General features: G+C 37.5%; 1 protein-coding gene across 1 annotated transcript in view; it reads left to right on the forward strand.

The window, feature by feature from the left end:
- Positions 1-15631: 15631 nt before the first annotated feature.
- LOC125240509 (dynein axonemal heavy chain 5) overlaps positions 15632-22688 on the forward strand; it is a 110825-nt gene continuing 103768 nt past the window's right edge. The window contains exons 1-3 of the mRNA XM_048148400.1: positions 15632-15700; positions 16902-17039; positions 22267-22366. Of these exons, the coding sequence (XP_048004357.1) occupies positions 15632-15700; positions 16902-17039; positions 22267-22366 (307 nt within the window). The remainder of the gene's footprint in view (positions 15701-16901; positions 17040-22266; positions 22367-22688) is intronic.

Consider the following 22688-nt stretch of genomic DNA (forward strand, 5'->3'; position numbering starts at 1 on the left):
TCTAGAAAAAAGTCGGGGATGGCTTATGAGTTATGTCTAACTTTTAAGGATAGCTGTTATAAACATGCTTAACTTTTAAAAAATGTTTACATATAATGTGGTATTACGGTATTCCACAGAAATTTCCAGAAAATGACTAATTTTCTCGAGAACGTTCTCTCTGCCTAGCAAAAAAATAGTAAATGTTTTGCTTCCTTTAGTTTACATTCTTTGCTTCAAATTACATGTTTGGGGAAAATTTGTGAGGTTTTACTGCCGGTCTATAATCAATTATTACATTTCTTTAATAGTATTTGTCTTATTTCTTTTACTAAGCGATTAAATATCTCCCAGAAATGGCAGATCGCTTAATCGGAGCAATGTATTGCAACGGTAACCATTGGTGCCTATGGTTTAGGCGGAATTCTTCAGGATTTTTTGCTTGTTCTTCCGACTCCCAATTCATTGTAATAAAAAAAGGCACATAAAATAATACGCCGAGCGAAGCCGGTGCGGTTTGGTTATGGAAATATAATAATAAAAGATGTAAAATGCCAAAAAATATGATGTTATATTTGAAAAAGCGAAAAAGTTGACCAGTCCCGAAAGTACCGAAAATCCCGGGAAATCCCGGTTCCACATTGCTCCGGTACCGAAAATCCCGGTTCTTTAAAACAGTACCGGTACTGCAATCCCTAATCGGGAGCCTTCAGGAGCCTCCCCCCTGGGGCTCGGGAGGGGGGGTCAAAGTACCGCTTCACCCGGCTTGCTTTGAAAAATTCTAACATACCCCGTTTAGTTCATACGTCATGTTTGGTTTGGTATCGTTTTCGAGTAAATCAATAACGTAGAATTCATTTTTGGTACTGAAATTATAATTTAATGGTAAATAAAATTAAAAAAATGAAAAGTTTGAAATTTTCATCTATGATTTACAAATTCAAGTCATCATAAATGTCAAACTGTTTGCTTTTTCTACAAATAAAAAATATGATATGAAAGCCTATTTAATATAGATTATGAAAAATATAACTTTTACCCACCTTTACAAACGTTAAGTTTCATAAAAAAAACTTTAAGCCGCGCGGCGTCGGGACGCCGCGAGCGTAATTTTAAAATGCCTTTATTTTAAAAAACTCTATTAGAACCCGTTTAGCTATTAGGTCATGTTTAGTATCGTTTTCGAGTAAATAAATAACGTAGAATTTAGTTTTGGTACTAAAATGACCATTTAATGTTAAATGAAATTAAAAAAAATTTTTTTTTTTAATTTTCTTCTGTGAGTTACAAATTCAAGTCACCATAAATGTCAAACGGTTTGCTTTTTCTATAAATATAAAAATATGATATTAAAGCCTATTCACAAAGGATAGTACGCGTTCACCTACGCGAGCTTAGACTGTGTGCGGGGAACGCGCCTCTTTCATATATTTGATCTCCAGTGTCAGAGGTGTGTTAATGCATAAATAGAAAAAGATTCATTATTATGGACTCCGGTGTCGACAACGGCAACACTCGGGTCGGACCACACACTCTAAAGACCGACTGTACCTGTTATTTATTCATTGTAGTGAATCCTGAAAGAAATTTATATAATAGTATTTTTCTCAAACATGCAATGAAATATTGTCTTTACGTTCCTTAAAATGGGCTGGGAAGTATCGCTTTTTGGGCGCAACAACTCGAGAGGACTGTAAAGGGATTTCATATTATTTTTCAGGCCTAGGCCTGCAAAGTAACTTTTTTTATAAAATATTGTCCTTTAGAGCATTTTTTTTTATTTCATTGTATGTTTGAGAAAAGCACTATACATGCCTCGGCGTGAAAACGGATTCCCGGCCACGTATCCCTATCCGGCCTCGCTCGCACGCTCGCTCGGCCGTATATATCCACTTGGCCGGAAATCCTCATTTTCCCGGCCTCTGATGTAATGTACTATTATACAATCGTGATATAATACAAAACTTTTCAGTCGAGTACCCTGTGTAGTTACGGTACGAGAGTGAAAAGTTTAATTATATCACTATTGTATACAATACTTTTTCTACGAGTCATCATCTTCATCATCAATGGACGGAAATATCATCATTCATGCAAGTTAAAATTAATGTCAATAGAGTCTTTCACCGTTGTATCAACATCGAATTACCTAGCAACCAATTGTTTGTAATAACCGTCTCTGATTGGCCGACAACGCGACAGATAAAAAAAATGTGTTTCAGATGCAGGAAAATTTGCCAGGTACTGCGAATTAGTATAGAAATTGTATGAAGTTCTATTTTTGAAATTATTATAGTTAACTAAAGTCAATTATAATGAGCTTATTATAATTGAGTCGGAACTGCCATAGAGTATCCAACACTGAAAAGTTAGCACTTATAGTTTAGTTTGTGGTGTCCTAATTGACAGATTACTCATACTATACATTCCCTTCACAGAGACATAGCTGGTACATATGCAACTGCATAAAGAGGGCTCTACCCTCTTTTTGCAGTTGCATCGGTTTTTGCAACCTGATTTACATTAACATCTTGTAACTTCTAAGCATATACTGACCACTTCAGTGTTGTCTGACCAGTGTGGTACCCATTCGTCTCCTTCTTCCTTCCATCCCCAAGAAGACGGACTTGGCAAATTTTGGTGTGGCACCAACGCCTGACTCCAAACAAGAACGCCCTGAGTCCCATTTCTCAAAACTGAAAGTTACAAGTTACAAGCGGAAGTCTCTTTCCAACTTGTCATATTAGACATTGAAAACCACTTGTAAATTGTAACTTGTAGCTTCGAGAAATGGGCCCCTGGTACACTGTGCGCAGTATATGCTGATAGGCAGCCTCTGAAGGAGGTATGTTCTCCAATTGTCGATCTTTTATGGTACCTAAAGACTACTCATTCACCGTTGCGCAACGACTTGGTCTGAAACAATATGTGCATTATCATTTTAGATTCTACAACTATCAAATTACAACTTTTTGGTGGATCACGTAACCTTCAGTATTACCCACTTACGTTACGTATCATACAAAATTATGGCACGTATTTAACCGGGCGACTGAATAACCATAGAAATGGGTATCAAAAATAATAGTTTGGCGACTAAAATGGGGCTTCAAAAATAACTTCCCGTTTAATATTTTAGTTGCCCGGTTAATTATATGCCCAAAATTATTACAAACTTTAGTAGAATCTGATTTGCCTCTGATATTGCTCCATCTTGTAATAGTTTGACACCTTGGGTGGCCTGGCTAAGCCAAAAGCCAAAAGAAAAAGTTTCTAGATTAGACATAGTATGGGATAGGTACGATAAACGCAGCTTGAAACGATCAACAAGGGAGAAACATGGCCACCCAAGGCTTCAAACTATTACGAGATGGAGCAATATCATAGATAGGCTAATCAGATTCTACTAAAGTTTGTAATTATTTTGTATGATAGGTAAGTGTGTAATAGTGAAGGTTAGGTACGTGATCCACCAAAATGTTGTAATTTGATAGTTGCAGAATCTGTTTAAATAAGATGACAATGCACATATTGTTTCAGATCAAGGGTCCTTACGCAACAGTGAATGAGTGCCGGAAGAACCTCTTTACTAGAAAAGATCGACACTTGGAGAACATACCTCCTTCCGAGGCTGCCTTACTTCATCATATACTGCCATTTGTCTAAGACTGGGGCTAAAGACATGCCAACCACACCCTTGTTGCCGACGCATTAGGACACCACGGACTCCACTGCCAGTCTAGTGCTGGCCGAATTTTGTGACACGCTGCACTTAACGATTTAATCCGCAAGGCTCTCGGCACATCGAACATACCGACAACCCTCGAACCTGTCGGCTTGTCAGCAGCAGACGGTAAGCGGCCTGATGGTTGCTCGCTTTTGCCTTGGTTTCTGGGACGACCCTTGGCGTGGGGCGTGACCTGTGTGGATACCTTGGCTCCGTCCAACGTCTAACGCTCGGCCCAGAAACCAGGGACTGCTGCTGCAAAACGCCCAGTTTAAACGCGCAAATATGCATTTTTAAAAAACAACTACATATTTGCGGCAATTGCATTTGAAACATTTGGACCATGGTCATCAGACACCAAGCAGTTCATGAAGAAAGTTTCCACCAAACTTGTCTTGGTGTTTGGTGACATACGCATAGGCTTTTACATCATATTTTTTATTTAAAGAAAAAGCAAACAGTTGACATTTTTGTTGACTTGAGTTTGCAAATCATAAATGAATATTTTTTTTTAATTTATTTACCATTAAAATATAATTATAGTACCAAAAATAAATTCTTTGTTATTAATTTACTCGAAAACTATATCAAACATGACCTAATAGCTAAACGGGGTCTAATAGAGTTTTTATAATTTTTAAGAAAAAAAAAACCGCCTTCCTTTGGGGTTCTGGTGATAAATACTTTCAAATGTTGGATTATGTTATCAATTCGTCTGTATATTTTTTAATGTTTGTTATTCGATATCTCCGTCATTTCTGAACCAATTTTGAAATCTGGATGATTCTGAAGTACTTACAGATGAGAATGATTATCAGAACGGAACTCTAACCAGGGGCGGCTCACTCTTCATCAGCAGTTCCACTGCACCAAATGTCACTGTTCTGGACGTAAGTGCATGCTGTTCTTATAAAAATACCAAAGTCACTATAAGTGTGCCGTTCAAATTTGAGGAGTTCCGTTCTGACCATCATCAGCAATTCCACTGCACCAAATATCACTGTTCTGGACGTAAGTGCATGCTGTTCTTATAAAAATACCAAAGTCACTATAAGTGTGCCGTTCAGATTTGAGGAGTTCCATTCTGACCATCATCAGGAGTTCCACTGCACCAAATGTCACTGTTCCGTACGTAAATGTATGCTGTTCCTTTAAAAACACAAAAATCACCATATGTATGCCTTTCAGATTTGAGGAGTTCCCTCGATTCCTCCAGGATCCCATCATCAGAACTGGGTTCTGAGAAAAATGGGACCAATCTGTATGCACATACATTCAATAAAAAAAAACATACAGACGACTTGATAACCCCTTCCTTTGAGATTTGGAAGGCGGTTAAAAATAGAGGCATTTTAAAATTACGCTCGCGGCGTCCCGACGCCGCGCGTCTTAAAGTAATTTTTTTGTGGAACTTAACGTTTGTAAATGTGGATAAAAGTTATATTTTTTATAATCTATATTAAATAAGCTTTCATATCATATTTTTTATTTGTAGAAAAAGCAAACAGTTTGTCATTTATGATGACTTGAATTTGTAAATCATGGATGAAAATTTCATTTTTTTTATTTTATTTTATTTACCATTAAATTATAATTTTAGTACTAAAAACGAATTCTACGTTATTGATTTACTCGAAAACGATACCAAACATGACCTATTAACTAAACGGGGTAAGTTAGAATTTTTCAAACCAAGTCGGGTGAAGCGGTACTTTGACCCCCCCTCCCGGGCCCCAGGGGAGGCTCCCGAAGGCTCCCGATCTTAATCGGCTTATTTTAGGTAGCGTTATGTACTCTTTGTTACAATAAAGAAATCCCGAATAGGTAAAATTAACATTGTATACATGTATAAGTTCTTTGTTTTTATATTTTAATTTGTTACTACAATATCGCATTGGGTTCATCCTGTAATGATATTTGTATGTGTGAAAGAAATAAATAAATTTTGATATAAGGAACAACTGTGCCAAGTTTCATGCTTTGGTCAAAAAATTTTAGGTTTTGCAATAAACTCCCCAACTACACTGCACGTTCACTGTTTATACGCCGAAAGTTGCAACTCAAGTAAATGAAGTAAACAAAACAAACAACCTACCTTCACCTTCATTGCCGGCCGCGGGCGGCCGGCTAACCGAAACAGGAATATAAATGAACTTCGTGTGAAAAAGAGACAGCGAAAGGCGGCTCGTGCGTCGGTGAAAACGCTCGGCTCCGGCGCTCGCTACAGTCGCTATACCTACTCCCGCGCGGCTCGGAACGAAATAATATTGGTTTTAGGAACGCTAAAATTCTGTTCGTTCATTTAAACGTTACTGTAAGGAACCGTTCTTTGAGGGAACGAAATAAGAACCGAAACCGAAATTATTTTGTTCCCACTGAACAAAATTTATAATGAACCGTTCTTTTAGGGAACGATATAAGAACCGTAACCGAAATTATTTTGTTCCCATTGAACAAAATTTATAGGTAACGGTTTAAGAACGATATCAAATGGTATTTGGGAACGGGTTCCGATCCCTGCCCCCCACATCTAGCATCTCGCGAGCGTATAGCGTCAGGTCAACTGTATGGAAAAAGACGCCGCGTCGGCGTCGCGCCGACGTCAGGCTTTGCCATACACTTGGCTCGACGCTACGCTCATGAGACGCTAGATGTGTGGGGGCCCTTAGTTGACATTTGTATTTTTTTTTTAAGTTAAATTGATTTATTAATTTTATTTGCTTTCTTTCCGTATAATTGTAGTGAAAGCCTTTGTGTAAAATACTGTGTCATTTTCTTCAAGAAATAAAATAAATAAATATAATGTTAAGTTAATGAAGGTACTTAATTTTAACGATAGTTCAACCGCTCATGACCTCCGAATGTTTATACAGCTAATCTTAAAATCACGTCTTGCCGTCTATCGCACTCTTTCTATTCATCGTTAAACGACTGAAGATAAAAAGAGATAAATAGATCGTTGCAAGTACATATGTGCAGTGATTGTGAAATTTGTGTATTACTCCTGCCGTATTATTATTTCCTGGTACTTGGTAGGCTGTATCCCCGCGCGTGCCTCGTACAAGTTAGAAGAATATTTTTTTGTTTCCGATGGGCCCAAAAGTCACAGGAACTAAAAAAATCCTGCAAAAGTTTTCTGTATTTCATCTACCTACTTTTAGAAAATCAATATAATTTTGAGTGTTCTTCATTCCGACGCTTTTCTCCAATATCGAAATCTTCCGCTAGCTATTTATAAGCACGCAATTTTGATTGGAAATAGGTATGAAAAAGATTAGCGTATGTTAGGCTCATACGACGCCTTAGCAGTCTATCAGTGCCATACATACCAAAACGAAACGCCGCGAAAGGTAGTCTGGCCACGTCTGGCTCTGTCGCGCCAATACGCGAGAGCGATAGAGATAGATATCTATATACGAGCGTTTCGTTTCGTGAGCGTTTATGCCATTCGGCTACGTACCCAGTGATGTCGCGCTAAAAAGCGCGTACAGTCAAGTGCAAAAATACGTATCGAAATAATCGTCTCATAAATATGGTACTACGCCCTTATTACACCGGACTAAGATGCTATAGGACATATTTTTGAGTAAGATGTGTACACCCGTATTTTTACACTTGACTGTACAAGGGCTCCTTGCAAGCTGACACAATAACCACCCTAATAATGCTACTACATAATTATTAATTAGTACCAATTAGTACATATACATTCATACTAATATTATAAATGGGAAACTGTGTGTCTGTTTGTTTGTCCGTCTTTCACGGCAAAACAGAGCGACGAATTGACGTGATTTTTTAAGAGGAGATAGTTGAAAGGGATGGAGAGTGACATATGCTACTTTTGTCTCTTTCTAACGCGAGCGAAGCCGCGGGCAAAAGCTAGTACATTCATATAAGTATTAACTCACGCCTGAATTTCCATGAGGGGTTAGAAGACTAGGTAGACTTGTGTACATGAAACTGCCCAAATTGTGTGTCTAGCAATTCAGGGGCTGAAAGAAAACTAAATTACGATATTGTAGTGGCTAGTTGCTACAACATCCTACAATCCATATCTATGACACCCACGTGAAGAAAGGGGGTGGTTAAATTCTTACCCCGTCACCACACAGGCACATTTAAATCCCCAGACACACATACGTAATTACGTATAGCCTTTAAGTTTCTCCAATAGCAATCGTTGTCTATCAATAGCCAAGCCCTCCTGAATGCAGGTGCGACAGAACTACATCTGTCTCGCTTGCACTCATAAATAAATCATTTGTATAACGCAGGACATCTAGGTCTCAAGTTTGTTTTTTTTTACTAGTAATTTAGTCCCGTTGAACGAAAGTTCACCTTACTCCATTGAAAATAAGAGGGTCATAGTAGGAGTAATATGTAGCTCAAGCTAAACAAGGCGATATTCTTGAAGACTTATGGTTTATTATAGGATAGTACCTAATCGGCTATAAAATATGATTCTTTGCGCGTTATGCGATCCTAGTAATTGAGATTTCACGGGCCTTTATTTTCATACAGAACACCTGAAGAGTGGAAAAGTCTAGGATTTTTCTTAACCAGAATAATCTGTCAAATTCCATATAAAGTGGCGGGTTAACCCGAGGGTTAACCCTCCATTTTCATTGGTGCATGTGGCCCCAAGGAGTTTGTTATACCTATCCTACCTGTAGCACATCTCGGATACTGGCGATCAAATATAAGAAAGAGGTGCGTTCCTAGCACACATTCTAAGCTCGTGTAGGTGAACGCGTACCATGCTTGTGTGAGTGAGACATGACAGATCGACTGTTCGCGTTTTTGACAGGTGGTAACTGTGAGGTAACCCAGAGGGGGTGGGTGGCACTTTCAGCGGCGAGCTGGAGTGGCCAGTGGCCATACTGTACGATAGTACTATCTATTATACTGTGCCTGTAGCCAGTAAAGTAAGCAATGTCTCAGATCACATGTGATTGCCGGCCGAGGTTACGGTCAAAAAACATGTGGTCAGAATTTGAGGTTTTCCTATTTACTGGCCAAGGTGTCTCTACACTATACCTCTTTTTCTGTTTGACCAAGCGGGGAAGAGGTAACTTCGTTTAGCGCAGCCGCCTGAAAGACGACTTCCGGCAGTTCCGGCCATAGGACAGAATTATCTAACAATACTTCCAGTTTCTGTCATAATTTCCAAATACGCATTCAAGGACTTTCTGAGCATTTCTTTTTTTTTTGCTAATTAAAAAAAATATTGTTTTAGGGAATTTTAGGACAATTGTACTCAGAATCACGAGTACTCTCAATCTCACTGGGAGACAAAAAGTGTCCCAGAATTTCCATACATTTTTGTTACTTTCCTCTTTTGTTACGCCATACAACATGTACGGAAAATGGTAACAAAATAAGAAAAAATCGTATGAGACAATTTTTTTAACTACTAGGATTGAAAAAGCTAGTAATTCTGAATAGAAATAGCATATTTTTTTCAAAAATATCACACTTCATATAAGTGGCAAAAAAAAAGAAATGCTCTTCTGACGTTTTAAAAAATAACTAACATATTTTGCTTTTTACTTTTCGGTGAGGGAATAAAAGCGAGGAAACTAGAATAAGGTAACGGACCCAATCATGGACAGTTTAAGATAAAATTTTGCTTATTTTTGATATTTCACTGATACATGTATAAATTTTACCGCTAAGCGTGTTAATACTTGAATGTCTTATCTTTCTTTTACATTTTAAGCATATTGCAGAATAGATACCTACTCCTATAGTAACTTCTTCATAGTTAAAAAATTAAAATAAGGTGTTTTTTCTCCAATCATGGACGGCAGTTCTCCAGTAATGGATCCCCCATTATGGACAGTGAAATAAGTTAAAAATTTTATTTTTAAAGCCAACTGATACTTAATTAGTCAATTTTATATACCCCAAAAAAATTAGTTTGGGTTATTTTAACATAGGATTGTTTCTTGTAAATTTTGGTTTCGTAAATTGTTCCTTGTCCATCATAGGAGGTAGGCAGTTTTCCGATTCTAGTTATGGACACCCGCAAAATAACACTATTTCTTTATATCTTTGGAGTAACAAACTAGTACTTTATCTCATGGTTAATGCAGTAAGTATTTTATTCTACTAGAGCTTTTAAACAGGTAACTACCTACAGTACCTACTCAAAGATAACAATATATCCATACTATCCATACTAATATTATAAATGGGAAATTGTGTGTGTCTGTTTGTTTGTCCGTCTTTCACGGCAAAACGGAGCAACGAATTGACGTGTTTTTAAGTGGAGATAGTTGAAGGGACGGAGAGTGACAAAGGCTACTTTTGTCTCTTTCTAACGCGAGCGAAGCCGCGGGCAAAAGCTAGTAATCAATAATGTATCCAAAAATAATGTATTTACTTATATAAGAAACTAGGACTAAACTTAAAAGCTAGCGTACTTATATCTAAAATAGGCCCTCGAGGCATTGTACTGGGTTTGTCGAGCCCTAGCGATTTATTTGTGTTGGTAGCAGTGACAAGACGTCACGACCGTCGAAAAAACGCTTGCTTAAATCGGTTCGAGGGTTGTTCGAGAGTGCCGACTCTTAAAACGTAGTGATTCAATGCTCTTTGGTACCAACTTACTAAGGATGCTGGCGACATTTCCTCGCTGTATCGTAATGCTGGTACTTAATGCGAGGAAGTCGCCAGCTCTTCGGTGACCATGCAGTTACCTCAACCAGACGCTTCGCGATTTCTGTGAACAACTTGTTCGCGCTGGGACCCCATGGACCAACGCCAAAAGGCACCAGCACCTTGCCACCTTGCCAAGACTCTTGTATTTATTACGTTTCAAAATTATATAAACCATATAAAATATATAATTTAAGCAATTGGCTTCGTGCGAAGTGCATGGAGGGGGTAAGCAAAGCGATCGCAGTGCTTGCGGTGGTCAAAATCGACACTGATTGTGGTTGTCATCTATCAAAACTCATAAAATATAATACAATGTGTAATGTTTGATATGGGGCATCAATGTTGTTTCGTTGTTAATTGTAAAAATAATGGCATAAATATTCGTTGCACGTTCTATGCGTTTCTTAGAGCACACTGAAAATTGGATCAAAGAACTAAATGGATAACTACGGTGAAAAGAAAACGTAAGTGACATGTCAAAACAAAACATTATAATAAATTATATTTAAGCTTTGTTTACCTAATCTTGTTCAATACGCTGTTAGTATTTTTCCTACCGTAAAAGATTATGCTTAAAGATTCAGGCCTAGCCTGGGAATAGGCCCGTGTCGGATATTTCTGCGGCCGCGGACATGACTAGGTACTTACGTTTAGATTTGTTTTATATGGCATTAACGGGACGGAGGTTTAGCGAATACCATATCACTAGCTCGAAGAAATTGTACCTTTACTCCTACGTTCTTCAAGATTCCTTATATGCCCTGCCAGCAGCAATTTATTGACTCTTTCTGTAGACTGGGGTTGGAAGTTTATACCGTGAGTAATGGCTTTGGAAACTGATTTTTGGTATTATATCCATGTGTTTATAATCTATCTACCTAAATTACACTTGAAATAGTAGCTCTTGTTATTAGATGTATTTAAAATTAACGAAAAATCGTTAAAATATAATGTTTGTTTACATGTCATTTTTTGACATTTTCCACTTCAAGTTTACATGGTAGTGGGCGTAATTTTCGTGCACGTAGCCATTACCAAACGTCACACTGACAACAAGAGGAGCTTTGAAGAGGAGCAACCATGGAGCAACAGAAACATCCATACTAATACAGTGAAACCTGGTTAAGTGGGACCTGGATAAATGAGAAACCTCTTTAGTTGGGACCCAAGGTGCGGTCCCGACACTTTTGCACTGGTTTACCTCTATTAGTGAGACAAAACAGACCTCTATAACTGGGATAAGGTTTTTCGACTACATAGTCACATTTACCTCTATTAGTGAGACAGAGTGTATTTTACCTTACCTCTGTTACTGAGATTACATATAAAACATTCACTTAATTGTTTGTTTAGAATTTTATAGGAATGTATCTGAGATACAGTCAATCTATTATAACCTCTGTAACTTGGACTTTATTGAAAATCAATTTCCATATTTTTAATAAGTAATTCTTAACCCATCTATAAATTTCGTTATGTGTGATTATGCGCGTTGGAGGGGAGGGTTTTCTTATTAGTTTTAAGTAGTAATTAAAGCTATCGAAAGAAAAACTAAAATCATGATAAAAATTACATACAAAATATTTCATAATATAAAAGTCGAAGACGCAACGACGTCCGAGTTTTCGATAATCTTATTTAAAGACAATGTTTATTTTATTTTATACCTTTCCCCAAAGAGCATTGAATCACTACGTTTTAGAGAGAACAACTAATAATAACTATATTAGTTACAAATCACATTATTTATCACCTCTATAAGGGCCCATTTAGATGGTACGAGAACTCGCATACGAGTTTTATTACATTGCGGTATTTGATGGCTGTGTAAAATTGTGTGTAACCACAACAACCCGCAATGTAACTAAAATCGCATACGAGTTCGCACGCCGTCTAAATCAGGCCCAACTGACACGTCCTCAATTCTAACCTCTGTTAGTGATATCCTCTGTAAATGAGACAGACATTTTATTACACCTGTCTAACTGAGACCCTTTATAAGTGGAATAAAGGCACAAATTCTTTCGCCCCTTGAAGTCTCACTTATCCAGGTTTCACTGTATTATAAATGGGAAAGTGTGTGTGTCTGCTTGTTTGTCCGTCTTACACCGCAAAACGAAGCGACGAATTGACGTGATTTTTTTAAGGGGAGATAGTTGCAGGGATGGAGAGTGACATAGGCTACTTTTTGTCTCTTTCTAACCCCCCACTTCCCCAAAATGGGGGATGGAAGTTTGTATGGAGCATTCCTCAATTTTCGAATTTGTCGCGAGCGAAGCCGCGGGCAAAGGCTAGTGCAGAATAAATAGAACCTCTATTCTTCATAAACAGAAATAGTAGAAAGCATGGAGCATGGAGAATAGAGGTAGAAAATTTGGAAAAAATGGTGGAAAGTTTTGACAGTTTTTCCATGATTCCTTGGTTTTTCCATGGTTTTTCTATGGTTTTTCCTAGGCCCATAGAGAGACTATTTTTCTTTATATAAGATTCTTGATCATAACCTTGATCATAACCAAAGAACATAATACTCACTATGAGTTATTGATCATAATTCATAACCAAAATCAAAATCATAACTCAACCTCAAAAAAGGTTTCATTAGTATGTCATACATGTGTCATACTTGTCCAAGTCAAGCCAGAGTTCAAGTAGTTTTGTGTACATTGTATGCATTTTGAATATTTTTGAAATAATGCAACAGTAAAAGAAGTTAAGTAAATTTTGCAAGTAGAAAGATGTGAGAAGGAAATATAAATTAGTGCAAAAAATTGGACAGTTGCATACCGTTTAAGTATTAACACTATTAACTACTTATTTTGTTTGTAATTAGTATAGTTAGTGCCTATTTTTAACCCCCGACGCAAAAACGACGGGGTGTTATAAGTTTGACGTGTCTGTCTGTTTATCTGTCTGTGTGTGTGTCTGTCTGTGGCATCGTAGCTCCCGAACGGATGAACCGATTTCGATTTAGTTTTTTTCATTTGAAAGCTGTGTTAGTCGGGAGTGTTCTTAGCCATGTTTCATGAAAATCGGTCCACCAGGTCGCGGTCGGGGGTATTTTCAAAATTTTAATTTTGTGGTTAGGTTATATATCTAAGTGTTTTTGAATTTTATTGGGAAAATGTGATTATAGAATAATTATAAATGGAATCACAAGTCAAGTAACTAATAAAGTAATTAATTTAATAAACTATAGAAATTTCAATCCCTTATAAATTTAAGTTTCATAAGAAAATAATAATACTTACATATATACTTACTGGGGATTTGTAATGGCATGAAAAGTTTCAATAACAAATTAAGGTATAAAGTAAAATTATCATTATAGGACAATTCAAGGGCAACCAGGGTTAAAAAACGACGATTTCTGAAATGAGCAAAATTTCAAACTTTAAAAGAATAATTATCTAAAGTCTACGTTGACTCCTATTATAAAAGTCACATTAACTTAAATGAAATCCAATTAATCCATGGCGTTGCGTGCAAGCAAGTGCGACTCGGTACCACCCCCTCTAATGACACCCCCCCACTTGTCCGTTCAATCTGCATATTGTAGTTGGGGAGCCGATGGTGCTAAATGTGAAGTTACTCGAGGTAGTTCCGACTTGCGGTAACGCGGCGCCTCGGTGAGTACATCGGCCACCTTTGCCGAGAGGCCTTCCAGATATTAAAAATCACGATTTAATTTACTTTTATTTTGTATGTTTTGTGTGCCTATACGATTATATGTTTTCTTTACTCTCAATTTTACAATTCTTCACGAATTTTCTTAATCTGACGATATCGAGCTCGGTGCCACATTTTCACATCGAAAACGTCAAATTAAGAATATAAGTAGAAATCATTGTCAGATGTAGTCAAAGCACAATTAATCCAGTAATTTGGATTAAAATTACACAATCTATTTAATAACTTCCTTAGCACTTTTACCAACGAGGGACTTAACGGGTAAAAGAGGTAAAGGCAAAATCCACGATACTCCACTAGTACCATAATGTCATGTCTATCTTAGGGCCAGTTGCATCAACCACATTTGACAGACACATCATCGTCACGCAGCAGACGTCTATGGAATTTCCCATACAATACAATTTAACAAACGCTTTAACGGTGACATACGGTTTAATGCAACCGGCCCTTAGCCTGACTTGCTCGATTAAGTTCAAATTTACCTTCTTGGGCTCCCGCACTATTACTACTATAGTTGAACCTTTGTTACCCTGGTGTTACCTGATAGTTCGCGGTGGACGCCTAGCGAGGTTCGTCCTGGCTTTGACTCGAATTTCTAAGACTAATTTAGCAGTCTCTAAGCATTTGTCACTCTTCTTATATCTTTTTAGCTCTCTGTATATTGACGAAAAAAGAAATCTTTACAAGTCGATAATTACTTCTGTATTCATTTCAAATTCAGATTTGATTATACTTGTTATTTATTTTTAAATATAAATTAGATATACCTATTTAAAGAAGCTCTTCGAAAACATACTTACCAGTTGACGACATTTTGCATCGTTCATATGTATAATTATTATCAGGAACGTTTGCACTGTTGCTGGCAGTTTGAATTAATATTTGAACTACGAAATCAAAGAGTACTTAGAATTTCTTTTCTGTTTTCTATTGCTGGGAAAAAGCATCTCCTTTTGATTTCCACTTCTCCTAATTGAATGTTCTCTCCGAATTATTAGCACAAAATTTCAAAGCACTACTCGATTTAATATTTTATGTTCTATGGCTATTTGAGTGCCATTTTGAAGATATTTGGAACTGTTAATTTTTTAGTTGATTACTGGACACTGTTGCAACAGTTCTCCTTTCTTAACTCGACCCTCTAGACTTAAGGGGCTTGGCAGTAAAGTCCTAATGTCGATTACTGTGAGATCCGTTAAATATATCAGCAGGCTGTGACAGTGAACTCACCAGTAGACTTCAGTCACTTAGCAGTAAAGTGTCAAAGTGAAATACTGTATGCTCCGTGGTTTAGGTATATCAACTCGCAGTGGCAGTGAAATTAAAATTACTAGTGCCCTTTTGTCCCTTAGCAGTGAAGTTTTTAATTCAATTACCCACTGTAAACTCCGTGGTGGTTGTCAAATGATAGTGATAGTGTATTTTGATTGATTCGTGGAATATGTTACTGTGGTGAGAGCCAGTTGGCATTGACAGTGACTGTTAGCCTACTGTGAGCTCCGTGGTGGATGCCTTGTGGCCGTGAAATTGAAATTATCATTTAGTTGCCAGTCTCTTGGCAGTTACAACATGTTTGTGGCTGGGCTAAAAGCTGGATCGAGTGAGGAGGAGGAGGAAGATGTTATGGATATTTTGCAGGTCTGATAAACGTGATTTTTTACTTTTGATAATTTAATTTACAAGCGACTGTTGTATTTTTCATCAGTAAATAACATTAATTGTATAGGTAATAAAATTGACCGATTTTAATTTTGGTGTAGACTTTAACGCCTGATTTTGATTTATACCGTTCTCGTATAGGTATGGTTCCTGAAGATGAAAGGTTTTTTAAGACTTAGATACTATGTTTTATATATTAATTTTGTATTCAAGTACTTTGAATCCACTAGTTAATATTAAAGCAGTGGCTTTAAGGAGCTCGAATTTTCAGATCCTAGTAATTATAAAATTAAAACTCAATGGTGTACTAACAAGTTTTAGAAGAAGTAACAAAATTTTCCTAAATGTTTGTCAGTTCATCCCTTAAGGTGCGACTACACCGCCGCTGCTTAAAAAACGGCGACGGTACGGAATCGCAGTGACGCATCGTATCCGTGCCGTTTTCACCGTTTTTTAAGCAGCGGTGTGGTCGCACCTTAATAGGCTACTTGACCCTTTTTTAAAGTTTGTCTTATATTATTACTTACTGTCCAATTAACCGAAAAAAATATCACTATATTTTAATATGACTTATAAACAATATTTGTAAAGAATACTTTTACGTAATCAGGCAAAAACAACATCATCAGCCATGTCATCTATAAATTTTCTGTGAATGAAGTCATTCACCGAAAACATCACTTTCTGACACTTTAAGTACAGGCATAAAGGTCATTATGTCAGTGATTGATTTGACATGAATTCTATGACGTCACTACACGGCCGACAGCGTTTTCGGTGGCCAAAAAAAACTCACATTTTTAAATTAAAAATACGTAATCATCGTACACATTTAATACCCAAAATCATTACATATTGGCTTCTTTTGTCAAATATTACAGAATACAATCATTTATTGTGCCAAATTAGATATAAGTCGCCTAGTAGTAGCCTATTCTTACGCTGTGGCTTGCGTGAACGGCGATCATGCGTCCGCCGCCGTCGCGTCGCATGTCGCATCACATCGCCTATCATCCATAGTTCACCGACGTCGTTAAACATCCAAGGTTTAATTTCGTCGGCCGCGTCGCGTCGCGTCGCCGTCGCGTGCCCGTCGTCCACGCACAAGCCACGGCTTTATATTCATTCAGTCGTATAAAATAGCAACTTTCTTATACCTAATGATAATTTACTTTTCTAGAAAAGAAGAGAAGAATGCGAGCGCAAAGCAAGGAGGGGGGAGATGGACCCCAGGCTGGAGTTCACCTTCCAGCTCCTCATAGATGGCACTGGTCTGCCTCGGCACTCCATCATGGACCACGTCTTCGAAGGAAACATGGTGAGCTGATAATCTATAGGGATAGGCTAAGGACACGAGATGGAATCCAAGAGTTTACCTTCCAAACCCCTCAAAGACGGAACGGGTCTGTTATGGCACTCCTGCATCGTGGATCAGGTCTTTGAGAAAAGAATGGTAAATTTGACCATATTTTTCCTGTAGAGTAGCTTAGCTTTGGAAAGTTTGAGAGGGTAAGGCGCCCTTTATCCGCGTACGTAACCGTTCTTAACCAGTTGCAATAGAAGTATTATTTGTCCTCGTACGAAAGTAATTGCGATTCAAGACCCATACAACCATTTCAGTCGCAAAATCTTCAAATCAGTAACTAACTGTCAAATGTGACATAACGCGTGGTAACGGCGTGCAAACAATGCGACCGTATTGATACAATAACAAAATGTAGTCGTCGTGTGCACTCGTTACGGTAACAAAATGTGTACGAATTTGTGGCTGTCAATATCACTGTCAGAATGACTTTTAACGACACTTTATTAGTCGACGTTTGCACACATAACGGTAACAACATGTGGACGAATTTGTGGCTGTCATTGTCACTGTCAGAACGGTTTCTGACAGTGACATTGACAGAATTTGTACACACATGTGTAGGTCTGATTACCGAACTGCTCCTAAACCACTGTATCCGCAAATGACAATCTGAAATACGAAGGTTTCTCAAACTGTCTTGTGAAGTTGTGGACTGGTTGCTTTGAATCATTTAAATATGAGCGAATTAAATAATAATAAACGACGACGACCATTTAAGCACTCTTCGACATTTTATAGAAATGTGGGAAAGTTAAGAAAAGTGCAGAATGATAATACAAATAGATAAGCACTTTATAGTTACTTAAATATATAATTTTTAATTCTTATTGATAAAAATGAAGTGTAGTGTTGCTTTACACAATAAAAGTAGGAATCAAATGAAATAGAGTATTTACTGTGATATTAATAGAATTTCTGTTGCGCAATGATAGTTTTTTTCAGTACAGATGCTGCTTTTTTTAACGCAGTAGTGCGAGCAAATCAAGCAATGATTCATTTCTTGTCTGGTCGAAACTCTTAGCTTAGATTTAGGTACTGAAAATCGTCGTACGATACACGTGCGAAAAGGACATTCACAACTCGTGTCGATTTAAAACACTCCCTTCGTTCGTGTATTAATTTATTGCTACTCGTATCGATTTTCCTCTTTTCCGCACTCGTATCTACAAGTATTTTGTTTGGGTTACAAAAAAAACACATTATTTACTCTACTACGTTTTATTTATGTCTCTTTAACATTACAAATTTGTAGACACTTATCTATACAAAAATCTTGACAAAATAAGTACAGATCGCTGAAATGAATGTTGATAGTAATATTAATGAAGACTACTTCAACAAGTGTCAATTGTGAAATGCCGCACAATACTAGTTGCTCTATAGAAGACCATAATAATATGATCCCCGATCCTTTACAACCCAGCAGCTCGGTACGCACGTTACAATTTTTTTTTAATCTTCTTTAGTGAGGGCAACTGAGTACGACGGCATATTTAATTGTTTATAAAGTTTGAGGATACCTGAAAAAAATGAATACAAGAAGCCATTCTGCTTTCGGTCACGCGTGTACGCTGCGACCATTTTGCTACCGTTTGTTGACCGTTTGGTGACCGTTTGGCGACTGTTTTTTACATGGAATATTACCGTCTTAATCCATATTTTAACAACTTTATTGGTTTTCTAGGCATTATTTTTATTATTTCAGTATAGTATATGCACCAGAGCACTAAAACTTCACCAATCAATATACATAACACGCAAACACCGAGTAGTCAATAATATTATTACTGGTTAAACTGAGGTAAATTGATGGCGCGTTGATAAATTTAGACTTACTTTATGAAATCACTCGAGCAATTTAATTGGCCATGGTAATTAGCCCACATTATAATACAAATGCAAACAATATTTATCTTTAACAAATTCTTACGCCATTACATTTTAATGTCAAATGATTTTATTTCTTTTTTACTTTGACGTCTCTGACAGTCGCCATTTGAAAAGAATGAAATGAACGAATGATTTTGGGAAAGTAGTCGCCAAACGGTAACAATGTGTGCACGCGTAGTGCACACTTCTGTCACTTCTGTGACCATTTGTGCCTGTTACCAATCGTCCCCATTTGGGACGCCGCGACTAAACGTCGACCGTACTGCGACTAAGCATTGAGACCCGAAGACCTGTGTGTACACAAAATAGGAGGATTTGCGTAGGAACGGCGACCGATTATGGTTATATGGGGAGTTTTTATATTTTCTACAAAACACTATTTTTCGCTATATCATAAAGGAGTATAGTATTTTATGCAACAGGCGTTTAAAGGAGGTCAAAAAAGACGAGTGGCGTGGGTAACAATTTGAGGCGAAGCCGAAATTATTTAGACGTTATTAAGACGCAATACTTTTTCTACGACCATGCACTTAGTTTTTAATAGTTTTCTTGAATAACTTTCGTGAAATTCACACTGTTTCCTGTATTTTGACGTAAAGGTTTGCATTGTCAGCTCAGCTGCCCAAAGCCTTCCCTCGCACGCGCGCAGTATCGTTATAACAATGCGTTGCCATGGTTACAGAGCCAAACAATGCGTTTTCAGTTTTTTCGATACTGTGCGCATGCGCGGAAAGCCTGCGGACGCTGGCTTTGGGGAATAGACTTTTATGTAGGGTTTTAAAGATCTATCTATCTGGAATCGAACCAGCGTACCCTGCAATCGCGGCAGATGCCTATTTCCGCTCGGCCACCCAGGTCACAGCTAGGTGTAGGGATGGTCAGAGGGCGCTACGAGTCCTTGTATAGATTACTCATATGAGAGATAATTTCGACCTCAGCAGCTGTGACCTGGGTGGCCGAGCGGAAATAGGCATCTGCCGCGATTGCAGGGTACGCTGGTTCGATTCCAGCCTCAGGCACTGGAGGCCTTGGTCACTTTTTCTTTCATATGTGTAATTTATTTCGGTTTTAATTTATATGTATAATTGTATATATAGTTGTGTAACTACTTTAAGATCGCACAAGTTGAAATATTTTCAATACAATATAATTTGACTTGTGTTAATTAGAATCTATCTATCTATCTAAGTTATAAAATGTGCGGTCACGTGTTATGAAGGTAACATACAATTGCAGACTGTATTTTATGATGTCCTGGTAGATAGCGTGAATTTTTGCCACGGCTAGTTAAGTGTCCGAAATCAGCAGAAACACTATCTTTATAGGATGCTAACTCGAGATACCCTTGCGTTTCTGTTAACCTGGTATATGCAGTGCTGGCTAGTGCCGAGAAATAACAGAGCAATCAACTGCACTACACGTTTTTGGCGGCACTATGTAATCCATACTTAATATAATAAATGGGAAAGAGATGTGTGTCTGTTTGTTTGTCCGTCTTTCACGGCAAAACGGAGTGACGAATTGACGTGATTTTTTAAGCAGAGATAGTTGAAGAGATGGAGAGTTACATAGGCTATTTTTTGTCTCTTTCTAACGCGAGTAAAGCCGCGGGCAAAAACTACTATTTTACAAAACAGGGTGTTTTAAAATTATTCTTTAGATAAGTATTCATAAGGCGTTTAAGCTAGTATGATTAATGTAATACGAGTAGGTATACTTTTAAATCAATAAGGCATTACAATAGTCGATTACGATACAGGTGCGGAAAATGGGAAATTCGAAACGAGTTGACATCAAATAAAACACGAGTGCAAAAACATTTTGGATATACCTAGTTCATTTTTAACCCCCGACGCAAAAACGACGGGGTGTTATAAGTTTGACGTGTCTGTCTGTCTGTTTGTCTGTCTATTCGTCTTTGTGTGTGTCTGTCTGTAGCATCGTAGGTCCCAAACGGATGAACCGATTTAGATTTCGTTTTTTTTTTGCCTGAAAGCTGAGTTAGTCGGGAGTGTTCTCAACCATGTTTCATGAAAATCGGTCTACTATGTCGCGGTCGGGGGTTTTTCCAAATCTTTAATATTGTGGTTAGGTTATATTGATTTGGGTTCTATGTCAGCTATATGATCACCCCAGTCACATTTATACATAGATTAAATATAAGAAGATCATACCATCCCATACATTAAAATGCGACCGCCTAATAACGCGCATACACTATACCACACATAGAAGGCGCCACAAAAGAATGTCTTGTAGCTTTCGATTATACTTGCAGATTTATGGCTCGAAAGTGACACTTAACGCCATCGCCAGTCTACAAATAAAGGATCGCAACGAGGCATTTATTGTGGTTAGGGTTGCAAAAAAACGGTTTTTTTTTCTGGATTGAAAAAAAAACATGAAAAAAAAACCGTGAAAAAAACAGTTTTTTTTCTGGAGTATGTTTTTTTTCTAAAGTACGAAATCTCAAAATTTGAAAGTAGTTAATACTTTTATACGGTTTTTTAGACTTAATGTTAACTATTAAACGAATTTATTCAAATAACTTCAATTTCTGGTCTTATAAAAGTAACATTTACGAAATCTGTAGTTGGTAGTTATCACTTTTTACTGTTGGCAACACCACCGCCTCTCCACGCTACACGCAGCATCGGGGATTCCCCAATAAACGTTTGTATACTGAATGTTAATTGAATTAAAATTTACGTTATTGTTATTGAAACACGTTACAACTCATGAAAAACCGTTATTGTCGTATTATTTGTTCATCTGAAAAAAACCATATCTAGAAAAAAAACCAAGGTGCTCGGTTTTTTTTCATGTTTTTTTTCACAATTCTGAAAAAAAAATTTGGTTTTTTTTCTATTTACAACCCTAATTGTGGTGCCATCTACGTGTGTAGTGTATGCGCGTTCTTAGGCGGCCGCATTTTAATGTATAAATAAAAATAAATAAATAAATATTGGGGACATCCTACACGGATCAACTTAGCCCCAAACTAAGCAAAGCTTGTATTATGGGTGCTAAGCGACGATATACATACTGAAATAGATAAATACATACTTATATACAAAGAAAACATCCATGACTCAGGAACAAATATCTGTGCTCATCACACAAATAAGTAAATGCCCTTACCGGGATTCGAACCCAGAACCGCGGCTTAGAAGGTAGGGTCACCTACCGACCGAGCCAGACCGGTCGTATGGGATGGTATGATCTTCTTATATTAATTAATCTATTGTTTATAAGACAACTTCCGTTAATATAAACCTTGGAATTTCAGTTGGACGACATCAACCAGCTGTTCCTTCCGCACATGCGCAACAAGCTACTCTGGTACTACCAGGATGTGGAGGAGGTGGTGGAACGTGCGCCCGTCGAAGGTAACCTAAATTTATTATAGTCCCGTACCTAAAAGACAAAATTAGCACTTGAAAATTGAAGTGCAACTCTGTCTATCCCTCTGTCTATGTTTGCTACATCGCCAATGTCAAGGAAAAGTTGGTTGGGTGTAGACTGGTCATATCTTGCTAAATTGAGAAATGGTTTGCCATTGAAACATCGAATCGGTCAAATTTAAAGACACGCTGTCTTAGCATTTCTACATAATGATAATTATCTTCACACGTCTAAAATAGAAAGAGAGGTAGGGAACACCGTAAGTCTTATCAGGACGCAAAAAGGGTTAGCTTACCTAGGTTAACT

The sequence above is a fragment of the Leguminivora glycinivorella genome, chromosome Z, assembly GCF_023078275.1.
Source record: "Leguminivora glycinivorella isolate SPB_JAAS2020 chromosome Z, LegGlyc_1.1, whole genome shotgun sequence".
NCBI classification, from domain to species: domain Eukaryota; kingdom Metazoa; phylum Arthropoda; class Insecta; order Lepidoptera; family Tortricidae; genus Leguminivora; species Leguminivora glycinivorella.